We start from the raw sequence: 14,720 nt of genomic DNA, 5'->3' as shown, positions 1-14,720 counted from the left end.
AAGAGGCCTGGGCATAGTGTGGGGTAGGAGTGGGATGTCTGTAGGCTCAGCTTGGCTGGGAGGCTGGTGGTGCCAGGCTGGCCTTGGGGGCGGGGGTGGTGGTGGGGGTTGCCGCCTGTCAGCTCCTCCCCCGAGCTCGCTGGGCTGGGTGCACCTGCCTGTGAGCCCGTGGTGGGGCCAGCCGGGGACAAAGAGCCATCTTAGTCATGGAAGGATGGGGGGGGTCATGATCCTGATGACTGGCAGCCAGCAGTGTGCGGGGGGAGGGCTTGGGGACCCTCCCCGTTGGGGCAGGAGGGGTGGGGAGTGTGGGCGCCCCCGGGTGGACTTGTCACTTGGGCTTGGGACACGCCAAGGTCAGAGTGGGCCTGGAGTTGGGGCCTTGCCGGGGCTCCTTCTCCAGGAGTCCCGCCTGCCCCACCTGAGCTTCCTGCACATGGAGGAGGTATGTAGGTGAGGAGGGAGGCCCGTGGCAGGAAGAAGGGGCTGCACAGCCCTCGGCAGAGGGAAGGACACAGTGAGGTCGTGTGGGTCCCTGCCCACCCCTAGGGGCAACCCCAGCTGCTGGTCTCAGGGAAATCGTGTCCCATTTTAGGAAGTATCACAGCCATGTGACCATGGCTGGAAACAGGAGCACACAATCCTGGCAGATCGTGCCACCCTGCCCCCAGCCCTGTGGGGTGGGGGTGGGGGGCCCACAGGGCCCTCGGGGCGCTCCTGGCCGGTGGGGAGGGAGGGAGGCTGTCCCCTGCAGGCCAGCCTTTGCCTCCCAGGGCTCTCGCAGAGGGGAACCAGCGTGATCCTCGGGTCGGGGGTCCCAGTGCCAGCGCCGCCGCCATGTGTTACCTGTGTGCAGGGCCTCGGGTTCCCAAGACCGCAGATGGGGTCCCCACCCCACACCCCACCCCGACGCCGGGGAGTCCGGGTACAGGGGCTGCAGGGGCAAGCTGACCCCAGGGCGAGGCTGGGGCTGTGCCCTGTGCCCTCTGACCTCCTGCCTCTTGCACACAGTACGTGGTCATCCCCACGCGAAGGGCCACGGCCGTCGCCCTGCAGAGCTTCACCTCTCACCTGCTGGGGGACGCGGGGAGCCCCTACCTCATCGGCTTTGTGAGTACGGGCGAGCCAGGTGGGGAGGCTGCGGGAGGCGCCCCCTGACGCGGCCCCGCCCTCGCAGATCTCGGACCTGATCCGCCAGAGCACCAAGGACTCCCCACTCTGGGAGTTCCTGAGCCTGGGCTACGCCCTCATGCTCTGCCCCTTCGTGGTGGTCCTGGGCGGCATGTTCTTCCTGGCCACGGCCCTCTTCTTCCTGGGCGACCGCGCCAAGGCCGAGCAGCAGTGAGTGGGCGGGCACGGCCTGCGGGAGCCGGGGGCCAGCCATCAGCTGGGGGGGCGGGGCCGTGCCATCAGCTGCTGGTGGGGGTGGTGGGGGGTGATGCTGGGCGGGGCCTCGCGGGCCGCCCAGCCTCCGGGGCTCTGACTCTTCTCGTCTGCTCTCCGCTCCTGTCTCTCCTCTCCCACCCCTGGGCTCTCCCACCTTCCCCTGGGGCTGACGAGGTCCCTGCCCGGCACGTCCGGCCAGCCGGCACCCGAGATGCGATGCGCCAGATCAGTGCCCGGGCCCGGCCGCCGCTGATCCGCCACCTTGACCCCCGCCCGTCTCTCCCCCAGGGTGAACCAGCTGGTGATGCCGCCCGCCTCCATCAAAGTCTGAGGCCGTGAGTGCAGGCAGGCCCAGCCACGGGAGGGAAGGGGTCCTGGGAAACCTTCTGGAAGTGGGAGCAGCCTCTCCGAGGCACCTCCTTGCCTAGGCAGCTCCCATCAGCCCCAGGCTTGGCAGGATCCCTCTGCCTCAGAATGGCTGGATGGGCAGGAACCCCCCTGCAGGCCATGCACTTTCCCCTGGGCCTGGCCTCCAGGGGCTGCACTTCCCAGCAGTGCAGGACCCAAGGTCACCACCCCAGGGCCAACACCCCCAGGGCACAGAGAAAGGCCCAGTTCTGCTAACAGCAGGAGGAAGGGGAGTCAGCGGGAGTGGGACTGCCCCCCCCCCAATGACCTGGCCCCTCTCTCTAGGTGCCTATGGGCCGGCGAGGAACCCTCACTGTCCTACTCGGGAGGCATCTCACGGCATCCCAGCCCTGCGGGGCAGTCTCAAAGCCACTTGTGCGACCCGAGGCCAGGCACCCACCCTCTCTGGTCTGGGCCTGGGCAGTGGCCGTGGCTGCACCAGGTCGTGGCCTCACCCGGCGTGGAAGGCTGTGTGTGGGGGAGCCACGCAGTCAGACAGACGCCCAGCCCTGGGGCCAGACTGCAGGGTGCATGGCACCTATGGCGAAAGCAGCCCCCAGTGGGTGTGTGGGGCACACCCAGCCTGTCGCCACGTGATGGGGCCCTGGGCAAGCCTCCAGCCTCCCCAGGCTGTGGGGCCGGACAGCTGGACTTTCCCACATGGCAGCTCTGAAGACCTGCAGCTCCTGGACTGGAGGGGTCTGGGCCTCAGGTCCTGGCCTCTGACCCTGGGGTAGACTCAGCCCTACCGGGTTGTGCACCACTTCCCTCAGGACACTTGTCCCCGCGGATGCTAGGCCGCTGCCTGGACTGGCTCTCCGCCTGTGGGGGAGCTGACATCACCAGGGGTGAAGGCCCTGGTGGCACCCCCCCCCCCGCCCCCTGTGGGGCCCTAACCATGGCAGGGCCCAGGTGACTATTCCCAGAAGCCACAGGGCAGCCGCAGCCAGCATCCTCACGACCAGAGGAAGCAGCCACCCCACGAAGCTTCCTGTCCTGCCAACGGCCAGGGGTGGAACCCGAGGTCAAGGCTATGCTCCACATGGCTGTGGTGCTCCCATGCACTCCCCCACCCCTCAGTGCCCTGCGCCCCCTCCCCCCACCGGCTGAGGTGGCCGGCAGGAGTCCAGGGCAGACCAGACACTCCCCGCGGTTAGTGGCTGGCGCGGCTTCTGTGTGCACGCTGGCGGGACATTCGCTCCTCTCTGAGCTCTGGGGCGCCTGCAAGGGGGACCCCACCCCGGCCTCCACTGGGGCCCCAGCAATGTATTCTTGTTGTACAAGAACCAGGTCCAGGTGTTGTCTCCTCTTCCTTCCGGAAGCCAAACTGCTCCTTTATTTTTTAGAGCTGCTGATTGTGAATCTCAGAATCTTAAGAGAGAAGCCAAATATATTCCTCTTGTAAACGAAGGAATAAACCTACTTAAATCGCGGAGCGCTGCCTCCCGGGACAGAGCAGCCCAGGGGTGGGGGACATGGGCCCTTGCCCCTTCCTGGAGTCCTGGGGGCAAGTGGATGGCGGGTGCACTCGCTCCAGGGCTGGGCGCTGCTACCCTGCAGGGGGCCTGTGCAGGATGCGTGCTGCACACGGGGGTCTCTGGGCCAGGGGCCGCCTAGGTTCAGGGCTTCCTGGCCTTCCTGAGAGCCTTCTTTCTCTTGGCTGTGCCCTGGAGGAGGCTGGGGCTCCTGCTGGCCAGAGACAGCCTGGCCTTCTTCCGTGGCAGGGCAGATTGCGGTGACTTGCCAGACACCCCCTTCTCAGGCACATCCTTCTGAGGCTTTTTGCCCGATGATGGCACAGGGGACACAGGGGTGGCTCCATTCACCTGGGACAGCTTCCGCTTTTTCTTCTGTGGCTTCGGGGTCTTGGCAAGGGTGCCAGGGCTTGTGGTGCTGGGGTCTGGGGCTGGCCCCTTGGGGGCAGGCGTCCCATTCTCCGGGGCCTGGGCTGGCGCCCGGGCCTTCCTCTTGTGTCTCCTCTTCTTGCCTGTGCTAGGGGGCTGGTCTCCGGCGGAGGCTGCGGGCTTGGCATCCTCCTCTGGCACTGCACCCTCTGACTTACGCTTCTTGCGCTTCTTGGTCTCTGGCAAAAACCCCTTCTTCTTCCTCTTGGTGCTGACAGGGGTCTCCGCAGCACTGGGGGCTTCCTTGGCATCCTTCTTCCCCGATTTGGGGCGCCTGGAGAAAAGCCCATGGGTAAGGAGGCATCCAGTGAGGACAGGCCACCCCTCTGCTCCCATGGGACCAGGCTGTCCACAGCCCCCCCCAAGGGTCTCCCCGGTGCCCCCATGGTCTCCCCTGTCCTGAGGGTCCCCCCCAGCATCCCCCCCAGCCCCCAGGACGCACTGCACGCCAAGCGCCTTCATGGCCTGCCAATAGAGATCGTGGAGGCGGCTGGAGCCCGCCGAGTGCTCCCCCAGCTGCCTGCCCTGCAGTACGGCCAGCACAGCGGTCAGGTCCACGGTCAGCTTCTGCGGGACAGAGGACGCTGTGGCTGAAGCCCTAATGGGAGGCAGGGCCTCTGCCTGGCTCTGGGTCCCCATCCTGCCACCCCTGCCCCTCGTGCACCCCTGGCTGCCCCTCCTGCCTGAGCATCCCGTCCCCCTCACGCTGGAGGGAAGAGCCCCCAATCCCTTCTTGCTCCCCACTCAGGCCTCTCCCTGCTCAAAGTTCTCTCTGTGCACATGGGAGGTGTTAATTCCAAGACCCCCCCCCCACTCCCTGGCTCCCTCCCAAAACTTGAGGGCTGCTCCATGCGGCCCTGGACCAGGCATCTCCTCCCTGTGGCACCCTGCACAGGGGCTCTGACCAGTCCTCCCCGAGGATGCCCAAGCATTGCCCAACTCCACCCCCCCGCCCCTGGAAACCCGCGGCCAGGACCTCCCCATCCTCCCATGGAGGGTGGTCACCGGGGACCCACCTCCTGATGGACTGTCCTGAACAGGGTGTTGAGCAGCCCCAGGGAGGACAGCTCCTTCTGCTGCTCCGATTTGGCCTGCGCCTCGCCCAGCGTCCGCAGGTTCTGGGGAGGAGACACCTGACTGAGTCGCTCTGCAGGGCTGCCCACTACCCCATGGAGCCCTGAGAGAGGCACGTCTGGGGGGAGGGGTGTCAGCCCAATCCTAGCCAAGGAGCAGGGTCTGTCCCAGAGACCCACTGTGGGTGGGAAACGCGGGCAGGGACCCCACAGCCCTCACCTCTGTGACCTTGGCCAAGATCTGGCCAACAAGCTGCTCCCACTCGGGGTCCTCAAAGCACAGCCGCAGCTCCCGTGTAGGCAAGGCCTTCTGGAGCAGCACGCAGGCTTGGGCCTGGGGGAGGGAGGGGCCCTCAGTGCATGGCCCCAAAGCTCACAGAGCCATAGACAAGCCCATGGGCCCCGGGAGCTGCAGCTCTGGGTGCACCAGTCTCCTCGGGCAGGTGTAGCTGTGTCAGCGCCCAGCCCTGCCATCTGCTCAGTGCCACCGCCCTCCAGCCTCACCAGCCCCCAAGGCCCCCACCCTGGCCTGGGGACAGCAGGTCTGAGGGGCAGGGATGGCTCTGCCCTCGCCAGGGCACAGACGCCCGGCCGGGATCAGGGACATCCCTACCTGGTGGCGGGGTCGCGCCGGGCCGCTCACATGCTGGATCACGACAGGGAGCAGGCTCTTACAGAGCACCTGGGAGGGATGGCGTGGCAGTGAGTGGGGACCTGGGCCAGGCAGGGGCATGGGGGCCACGGGGGTAGGCGGACCCCCACTCACCGGGTGCCGAGAGAAGAGGCTGAGAAACATGGGGATTGTGAGCGGACTGTTGCGCTTGGTCAGGAAAGAAGTCAGTGCAGACGAGTAGACTGGGGTCACAAGGCTTAGATCCAAGCTGCCAGTAGCCTGGGCCACAGGAGAGCGCTCTCGTGAGGCCGGGGCGGGGGGCCCTGTGGGGTGGGGGGGCTCTCTCCTGGGCCGCCACTCGCCCCCAGGCATGGGTAGGGCTGCTCACCTCCGGGGCCCTGGGCTTGGGGCCGGCTTTCTCCTTTTTCTGGGTCTTGCAGGCGGGGTCGGTGGCATTACCCTTGAGGACGCGCAGCAGGTAGAGGGCCGCATTGAAGTAGTAGAGAGAAATGGTAGTATCGGCCTGGCGGCCAGCCTGCTCCACCAGCCGCTCCACCTGGGCGTACAGAGGCCCCACGCAGCGGCCCACATCGTGGCAGTAGTGCCGGGAGCGGCACAGGTGGTGTCTATGGGGCCATCAGGGGACAGCTGGTCACACTCCCCTGCGTCACCCTCCCCACTGCACAAAGCCAGCCTACAGGCCAGATGAGGGTGACCCAGAGCAGAATCCCCTCCCTGGGGAAGTGTGGTCCACGTGTCCTGAGTGCACCGGTCTCCTGTGGAACAGTGGGCTCCGGGCCCTGAGGCCAGTCTGCATGCTCAGGGCATGTGCTCGGTCACAGAGCAAACTCAACCCTGACAGATGTTGGACAGGACACAGGTGGGGGGTGTGGTGACCGACTCTACTCTCGCCTGTAACCTACACTGGCATCTCCCGTCCCTGGGCCGCGTCAGCACTGGAGAAAGCAAGTGTGCCCTCCCCACCTGTGTCCTCTTTCCTGCTGCCCACCCCCCACCAGAGCTCCTGCTGACACCTCTGCGTCTGGCCTGTCCCCACTGAGACACAACCCTCTGCCCCACCTGTGCCCCCCCAGGGCCTGAGGAGCATGATGGCTCTCCCAGGTACCTCATCACTGGCTCAGGTGCCCCTCTCCGTCCCCATCCCAGAACCACAGTAGGGGGGCTGGCAAGGAGCCTGGGCCAAGTGCAAGAGGCACACCCGCCAGATCGTGGGGAGCCCAGGGGCCCGGGTCGCAGGCCGCACTCACGTGAAGATGCGGGCGGTCTTGTGCAAGAGGTCCTGCTCCTGCTTGGAGCTGCTGCTGCGCATGCTACGCCGGATGATGTCCAGCAGGGGCTCCAGCAGCTCCAGGACCAGTGGGTTCTCGGGCTGCTTGGTCACCAGCACCTCGATCAGGTCCAAAGCCTGTGGCCAGCATAGGCAGGTCAGCAGGTGTGGGGTGTGCATGGGAGGTGGGACACGGTGGTGCTGGCAGCTCTCTGGCTCACCCGGATCTGGAAGTCTCGCCGGAGCACCTTCTCCTTCCGCAGCTTGTTCTTCTCATCCCTCCGGGCCTGGATGCGCAGCTTCTGCTCGGCGAAGAGGCTGGCAAGGCTCTGGTCCAGGGCCATCATGGCCTCATCCCCCAGCTCGTCGTCATCGTCATCCTCACCGTCCACTGTGCCCTGAGGAAGAGGCCCGCTGAGCGGCTGGCCGCTGGTGTGGACGCAGGCCCTCCCACCCCAGCCCGTGGCTCACCAGGGCCTTCCCCGCCTGTAGCACTGCCATGAGCTGCTCCCGGAAGCCCTGGTCCACATCCCCGTCCCGGTCCTCCTCATCACTGTCTTCCTCATCGCTGTCCTCCTCGCTGGCTGAGTGTTTGTCGTCCTCACTCTCCGAGCTCTTGTCCTGCAGGAGCCACTGTATTGCACCGCCTGTCGCCCACCACACATCCGCCTGCCCCACTGTGCCCAACACGTACCCCCTCGCTCTCCAGCTGCTTCTCAGAATCGTCCGTGACCACCACGCTGTCCTCCTCTGGGCTCTGCTCAGGGTTCAGCACCTGCAGGTTCCCCAATGGCCAACGTGTCTGTAGCGCAGACTCTTCCCCCTCCCCTGACCGGGCCCTGTCCAGTCTGGGCCAAAAGGCTCCTCTCAAGGAGGAAACAGAGCCTGGGAGAGGAGGCCACACTGAGACCCCTGTGGCCCCCAGGGGACCACCTGCACAGAAGTGGTCTGGGTTCAGGCCCCTACCCGCTCTGCGGGTCACGGTGAGGAGGCAGCCACAGGGCTGGGAGAGTCCCATCCAGGCCCCATCTCCCCACTCACATCCAAGATCAGCTGCAGAGCACGTGGCGTCAGGTGTGAGCAGATGTGGCTGAACACGGTCCGGGCCACCTGGCGCATCAGGTGGCTGGGCTGGGCCAGGAGGGCCAGCAGGATCTCCACCAGCACCTCCACCCACGGCGGCTCCTGGGGGTCTGCAGGTGGGACAGCTGAGCCTGGGCAGGTCCCCACCACCCCATTCCACGTCCACAGGAGCCCAGGATGTGCCCTGTCCCCACCCCAGGGCTGTGACCCACTGGCAGCCTTGGAGCGAGTCCGGCGCGTCTTCTCCCCTAGGCTTTTCTTGATGCAGGTCTGGATGTCACCCAGAAGATCGCAGCTCTCCACAGGGGACTATGGGAGGGTGAGGACCAGGTCAGAGGCCGGCCCCACCCCCAGCCTTGCTGAGCCAGGGGAGGGGCCAGTAAGGCGGGCGCAGTGGGGGGAGGCACAAGGCCCAGGTCCCTCACACCCAGGGCAGAGGACCCCGGGGGCCGCGGCTTTTGTACCACATGGGGCCACAGGGCCTGGAGCCCAACGTCCCCACCACCACCTGGGGGCGACAAGGCCAGCTGGGTCAGGGGCTTGGACCCCCAGCACTCATTACTTTGAACGAACTCAAATCCAGTTTTGCGCCACCTTGCTGGGGTGAGCCCAGACCACAGCCTCCACCGGGGACTGGGGCGCCTGCATCGCCTGCGTGGCCTCTGGCACTGCAGAGGAGCCCAGTGGGGGAAGACATCTGGAGATGCTGCCATGGGACAGGCTGGCACCAGCACACAGGACATGACCTTGGGGCGTAGAGCCCCAGGCACACCCGCTCACCCCAACCTGCCACTTGGCTTCTGGTGGGTGAGGTTCCAGGACAGGATGTCAGGCCCTCAATCCTCGGCTGACAGCAGACAGAAGTGCCCTGAAAGCACCCCATGTGCCACGACTGCCCACAGCAGGCCCCTCCCCATAGGCCATACTTTCTCCTGCACACCCGCCACCTCCGCTTAGGAAGGCAAGTCTGGGGGCCTTTGTGGGGCAGGGAGTCTGACCCCAGCGTGAATCCCAGGCAGCGACTGTGTGGTTACTCTGCCTGGAGTTCTGCACCCCCGCCCCCAGGCCGATGGGAGCAGCACCTGCCACAAAATCATGGGGGTGAGACACGCCGCGTAGGAAGCTCAGCATCCGAGGGGGCCGGGAAGTGGATGCAGCAACTCTTCCCTGGGCTGCAATTCGACCAGGGCCGACTGGCCTCAGAAACTGGCCACACGACTTGCACAGCCTCCACCCCACTCACCACCGTACCTTGAACAAGTAGACGCCCACCAGGAAGAGCAGGTGCTGGAAAGCACTGGCCTTGGCCTTGGCCTCTGGGGGGCAGGCGTCCAGCTCCTTCAGCGTCTGCAGCATCCTGGGGTGACATGGGCATGCTCTCAGGCCACCATCCCCCACTGGACCTCAGGTGTCCCACCTCCCCAAAGGCAACCACAGCCCCTTACCGGTCCCAAGCCTGGCGCTGCTGTGAGCTGAAGGGTGTCAGGGGAGTCACATTGCGGCTGCGGTTCAATAGCGAGTCCGCGAATTGTACCAAGCGGTGGGTCCAGGGTGGCCGGTCCTGGGTGGGCTCTGGCGCCTGCCTGAACTGCGTGCTGAGGGTCTGCAGCAGGCTGGGCAAGGATGGGGCTGGGGTCACAGACCGGGCCGCCCACACCCTGACCTGCTGGAGCTCACTAGGCCTCTGTGCTCTCCAAGCCAAGAAGCCCCCCACCCAGCCTGCCCGCAGCCCACCTGAAGAAGGCACTGCTGACCACCTCCCGGGTCCGGCTCTCCAGAGGGAAGGAGAACCGCTGTTCGGTCTCTGGAATCTGGGATGTAGGCTTCTTTGTTTCGAAGAACGAGTGGAAGAAACAAAACCTGGAGAGGGTGGGAGAGCCAGGGATGGCCGCAGCCCCCTCCCAGGAGGGTACCACCCAGCGCCCAGGGCCAGTGGCAGCACAAGGAACGTTTCCCAAGTCTCATCTCCAGCCTGCACAAACAGGCTCTGCACACAAGGGCTGCCTTCTTCTGGGACCATGGTGAGGGCTGCAGGAGACCCCCTGAGACAGGAGGCCAGTGTTGGGGGCCCCTGCAAGGGGTACGAGTGGCCCTCCAGTGGTGACCCAGCCCCCAGGCTTCAGGCTCCAGGGAGACCACACCAGGTCTAGGACCAGACAAAAGGCCCATTCTTGTCCCCCGTGGGGTGCGGGGGGCAGAGCCTGCCCTACCTGGCCACCTCCTCAATCACATCCTCCTCCTTCTCTGCATGCAAAGCGTCCACCATGCTGACCAGGCGAAGGATGACCCACTTCCGCAGCCGCAGCACAGCACGCTCAGGCCTGGTGGGTGGGAGCCAGGTTACGGGAGCCACTCAGGTTCTCTGCCCCCCCACCCTGGAGACAGACACTAGCTCCTCCAACCACAGCACAGGAACACATGAGGAAACCCAGACCCTGAGTTCAGGGGCTCCCCTGCCCTTCCCTTGCCCTGCCCAGGCCCCGCGGGAAGGAGGGCTGAGCTCTCCTGGCTCCACTTGGCCACTCACACGTGCAGCGAGGCATCCTGAGCTTTCTTCTGGCCGCTGGTGCTGAAGTCCACCAGGGAGTCCAGGTCAGGCCGGAGAAACATGTCCCGCAGCCAGGCCACGTAGCCCTTGAGAGCAGGGGCACTCAGGGATCGCACGACCCTCCAGAACGTAGGCAGGACAGGGAGGCCCTGGTTGGTGACGCACGTGAAGGCCACCACCACAGCCAGCTGCCGCTCGGGGTCATCCCGGCAGCTTTCCAGGAAGGCACTCAAGTACTCGTTCATCTCCGGAGCAAACTTGAACTGGTTTGGGAGCTGCGAGGAGTCAGGCCCAACATTGGGGTCACCAGCCAGGAGGCCCACGGCCCCGCCAGCCTCTCCCCAACAGATGAGACTGAGGCCTGGGAAGCCCAAGCCCTGTATGCAGCCAGGCTGAGCCACGCTGTGGCCCTGACGCCATCCACCTGCTCCTGCCCCAGGTGGCCCTCCGCCCACTCCCACCTGCTGTACCTGACAGGCTGCTTTCTAGGCCCAGGACGGAGGAGCAGCGGAGCAGGGTGCAGACGGGCTATTCTATACTCTGACCAGGTTCAAACCCCACATCTCAAGCACCTGGCTATAGTGCTATGGGGCTCAGCACCCAGCAATGCCCACGGGGGCACCACAGCCACGAGGCTTTGGGTGGTGGCGGGTTTCACGTTCATGACAACCCTTCACACTGGGCCCCTCGTGGCATCTCACAGATAAAGAAAGCGTGGCACAGAAAAAGCTGGCCACTAACTTTTCAGGGTCATGGAGTTCCAGGTGGTGCATCTGGGACATGGAGCCGCCGATCTGGCCTCCCTGCCCCACTCCGCACAGAACAGAAACCCACTGTAGGGATGGGAGGTGAGGACAGCCCCCCAGGAGTACTTCCTGGGCACCGGGGAAGCCATGAGCACTCTAGGGGCTCTAACCCTATCACATTCACAGCACCTAAGAAAGACACCGGTCGCAACAGAGGCGGCAGGCCCAGGCCGGGGGAGTCAGCCTGGCTCTCTACTCTGAACTCCTAACCAGCACCTGATCCCCCCATCCAGTGCGCAGTGTAGCATGGGGCCATGCACAGTGCTCAGTATGTCAGGGACCAAGATGACTCTCCCCATTGACACCAGCTGGGGACGGGGGAGGTCTGGGTGGGCCGCTGGCCACACGTGCCTCAGCTGAGGGGCCTGAGACCAGAAGGACTGACCTGGCCAAACCACCACCAGGTGGAAGGGACACCCAGTTCCCCAGCAAGACCACCGAGGTAGGAAGACCAGGATGCTGCAGCAAAGAGCAACGTTCTCGAGAAGCTGACCCAAGGGGTGGCCTGCCCCTCCTGGCAGTGCTGGGCTGCTGGGGGAGGGGGGATACCCACCTTAGCAGTGACCATGTGCTCCCCAAAATGCCGGATCAGGTCCCCCTGCATCACCAGCGGCAGCTGCTCCTTGGACAGCAGGGGCAGGGCGGTGCCCAGCAGGCGGAAACATAGGTAGCTGAGGGGTGTGCAGCAGAGCCTGGTCAGAGCCTGGGCCACACCAAGTGGTGTCTGGGGTCCCGAGCCCACCCCACCACCGAACAGGAAAGGAGGTGTGCAGAGGACAAGCGCCACACGTACCTGGCTGGCCAGAACTGCTTCTTCAGCAGCCCCTGCTCCACAACTTCCTTCCAGAACCATGGGAACCTGCCCTCCTGAAGCGCCAGGCGGAGCAGGTCCAGGGCCACAGTGGGCAGCTTGCGTTCCTTCTTCACAGAGGCAGCTGCCGTCTTCAGGACGTTCACCAGTCTGCGGAAGGGATGGAGGGAACTCAGGGGGCACCGGCCAACCAGACAACAGGGTCCCTGGGGGAGCCCATCCTCCCACATCCCTCACACCTGGGGATGTTCTCATCTGAGAACAGGTTGACGGGTCCTATCAGCTCCTTCAGCTTCTCAGGCACCTTCTGCTGGGCCAAGAGGAAGAGCTCCAGGTGCTCAGGGGAGCCCAGCACCGAATTTAAGTCCGCCTTGAGGACTTTTGGCAGGATCTCCTGCAACACGGCTTCCGGGACCTGGGGTGGGGACACAAGTTGGAGTGGGGGTGGTGGCAGCAGCTCCCCCAGCACCCTGTGTCACCTCTCCTGCCATGTAAGCCCCACAGGCTGTTCCATCTGCCTAGGGTCCCATGAGGTCCCGACAGTGCCAGTCTGGGGTGGGATAGCCACAATCCACCCTGGCAGGCATCAGGATCGTTACATGGTACCGGCTGAAAAGCTCAACCTCCCCCACCCCCCAGTCCCAGGATTCTAGTAACTACCTGCTGGTGCTAACTAGCTACTTTTAAAATTATTCCTCTCGGTTTTTTTTTTTTTTTTTCAGGAGTGGCTCATTTCTTACAAGAGGTAAATGGAGAGCTAGGACTTGGATTCAGGTCCTTCTAGCTCTGGGGCCAGGGCTATGCCAGTCCTTGCCTCTTCCTCAAGAGCAAAGGGTTCTAGATACGAGCACACCTCCATTTCCCAAGCAGGGCGAGGAGTCCTGGGGGGTTCCTCTCCATCCAAAACAACACATTTAATGTATTTGCCACATATTAGGTGCTATTCTAGGACTATATTGTCCAATGTGGCAAACACTGAGCTCTTGGAACGTGCTAACCTGACTGGAAATGTGCCATTAGGTACAAAACACACAACAGACTCTAGAAACCTGATGTGAAAAGAACATAAAGACACTCTGCACGTTTTTACACTTTGTGTTGAAATACTGCTCCAAGTACGTTAGACTAAACACCTATCTATGACATAGCTCTCCCTAGAACATCTGTCTTCCTCTGCTCTCTTCAGTGTTTCCACATCGGGAGCGATGCCAGAGGTCCTGTGGCTGTTAAGCCCATACCTCAGACAGTATGTCCACCAGGGCCTTCTGAGGCTGTTCCTGCAAGTGGTTGTGGTGCTGGGCGAGGATCTGCAGCAGCTTTACCGCCTTCATCAGGGCCTCTGAGTCCTGGTGCCCACAGTGGGGAGAGGGCATATAAGCAGAGCATGCCACGGACCCCCAGCACTCCCAAGCCCCTCCATGTACCCTTACCCCCAAAGCGCTTACCTTCACTAGCCTGCCTGATTGAAAGAGGGCGAGCACCCCAAACAGGTTTGCAAAAAGAGCAGGTCTCATCATGGCCTAAAGAAAAATTTCAGGCTGAGATAAAAAGGGTCTGAGTAACCCCATCTGGGGCTGCCGATCTAAAGCCACTAGCTCTCTCACCTTCTTCGCTTTCTGCAGGTCATGCTTCTCCTGGATCTGCTGCAAGACGCTGCACAAGGGGATGTCTTCAAAAGACTGTAACAGCTACGGGGTTGAGGGGGGAGCAGGAGGGCAAGAGGGGCTCAGGGCGGAGGTCCAGCCTCCTCCCACGTGTCCCTCCAACTAGTACCCAGAGGCCCTGGTGCCCCTTGAAACTGCCCTTGCCCGAGCAGTGCTGGTGTGCAACGCTGCTGCTCAGCCCAATCTAGCCTCCCTGACTCATGCCCACCCACTCTACCTCCACCGCCTGCTCTGAGCTGCCCACAGGGGGTTCCTGAGGGACTGGGTCTGAAATGGCCTCCCACATGCCCTTGTGCCTCAGGGGTGGCCTATACCCGGCAGAATTACCGCTGAAAGAGAAAAAGCCCTGATCCCTGAAAATACAAAGCAACCCACCCTGGAGCTCACAATACCCCGTAAATGCACCTCTGAGACCAGCCAACCCCTGGGCCGAAGCAGGAAACCAGCTCGCCCTCCCCTCCACCCGCCTGCGCTTCTCTGTGGGCGGCAGGCCTGCGGGGACGCCAGCTTCGGCTCGGATGCCACCAACCCCCGGGACCACCGGCTCCGCATGCTGCTGAGACGAGCACCCTCCCAGCTTCTCCCTTGTCCCCACTGCTCCGACCCGCACCGCTGGGCCCCCTTCCAGGAGCCGCCTCCTCACCTGTGCCAGGGCCACACTGTAGCAGGGCCGGGCAGTCTCCCGGCCGGCCCCGAGCCCGGTGACGAGGCGCTTCAGGGCGTACTTCATCTCGGACCCCTGCCCAGCAAGCGCGTGCAGCGGTCAGAACGGTCGTGCCGCGCTGGCCCGGGGCCCCCCGCCGCCGCCCCGGGCCCCCCCCCGTGCACCCCCCGCCCTCCTCCGCGGCCCCGGCCCCCCCCCCGTGCACCCCCCGCCCTCCGCCGCCGCCGCCGCACCTGTGGCCTCGCGCGCAGATACTCCAGCAGGTTCTCCGTGGCCGCCAGCCGCGTCTCCTGCTCCGGCTTCGCGATGTCCCAGAAGAAGTCCAAGAACTCGCGGCTCTGCTTCAGCAGGCCCTCACGATCGGCGGGCCGGGCGCCGCTGTCGGCCGCCCCCCCGGGGCTCCCAGGCTCCGCGGCCGCGCGGCTCTCCGTCTCCGCCATGCTCCCGACCACGTGGGCCCGGCCGCGGCCTC

The 14,720-nt window shown here is 64.5% G+C and overlaps 2 protein-coding genes across 8 annotated transcripts in view; one reads left to right on the top strand and one right to left on the bottom strand.

Moving 5' to 3' along the window:
* SPNS2 (SPNS lysolipid transporter 2, sphingosine-1-phosphate) overlaps nt 1–3,229 on the top strand; it is a 26,004-nt gene extending 22,775 nt beyond the window's left edge. For 3 of the 7 annotated variants that reach the window (XM_072821681.1, XM_072821685.1, XM_072821684.1), the window contains 4 exons: nt 1,012–1,110; nt 1,178–1,342; nt 1,531–1,721; nt 2,080–3,229. In XM_072821681.1, coding sequence (XP_072677782.1) covers nt 1,012–1,110; nt 1,178–1,342; nt 1,531–1,721; nt 2,080–2,467 — 843 coding nt within the window. In that variant the 3' untranslated portion in view covers nt 2,468–3,229. The remainder of the gene's footprint in view (nt 1–1,011; nt 1,111–1,177; nt 1,343–1,530; nt 1,722–2,079) is intronic. The other 4 variants (XR_012028509.1, XM_072821686.1, XM_072821683.1 and 1 more) reach the window with 4 other exon arrangements.
* On the bottom strand, nt 3,094–14,720 carry MYBBP1A (MYB binding protein 1a). Its single transcript, XM_072821680.1, has 26 exons — nt 14,482–14,720; nt 14,228–14,323; nt 13,525–13,608; nt 13,366–13,440; nt 13,159–13,266; nt 12,160–12,335; nt 11,903–12,070; nt 11,663–11,780; nt 10,283–10,578; nt 9,966–10,076; nt 9,490–9,615; nt 9,201–9,368; nt 9,007–9,112; nt 7,968–8,064; nt 7,714–7,865; nt 7,367–7,447; nt 7,144–7,293; nt 6,894–7,070; nt 6,653–6,810; nt 5,773–6,010; nt 5,538–5,663; nt 5,385–5,453; nt 4,992–5,105; nt 4,715–4,816; nt 4,141–4,265; nt 3,094–3,972 (listed from the first exon to the last, which is right to left on the bottom strand). The coding sequence occupies exons 1-26, from the start codon at nt 14,686–14,688 to the stop codon at nt 3,414–3,416; spliced, it is 3,987 nt and encodes a 1,328-aa protein (XP_072677781.1). The 5' UTR covers nt 14,689–14,720; the 3' UTR covers nt 3,094–3,413.

This window comes from Canis lupus, chromosome 3, assembly GCF_048164855.1.
Source record: "Canis lupus baileyi chromosome 3, mCanLup2.hap1, whole genome shotgun sequence".
Taxonomy (NCBI): Eukaryota; Metazoa; Chordata; class Mammalia; order Carnivora; family Canidae; genus Canis; species Canis lupus.
This window is presented reverse-complemented; position numbering and strand designations above follow the sequence as displayed.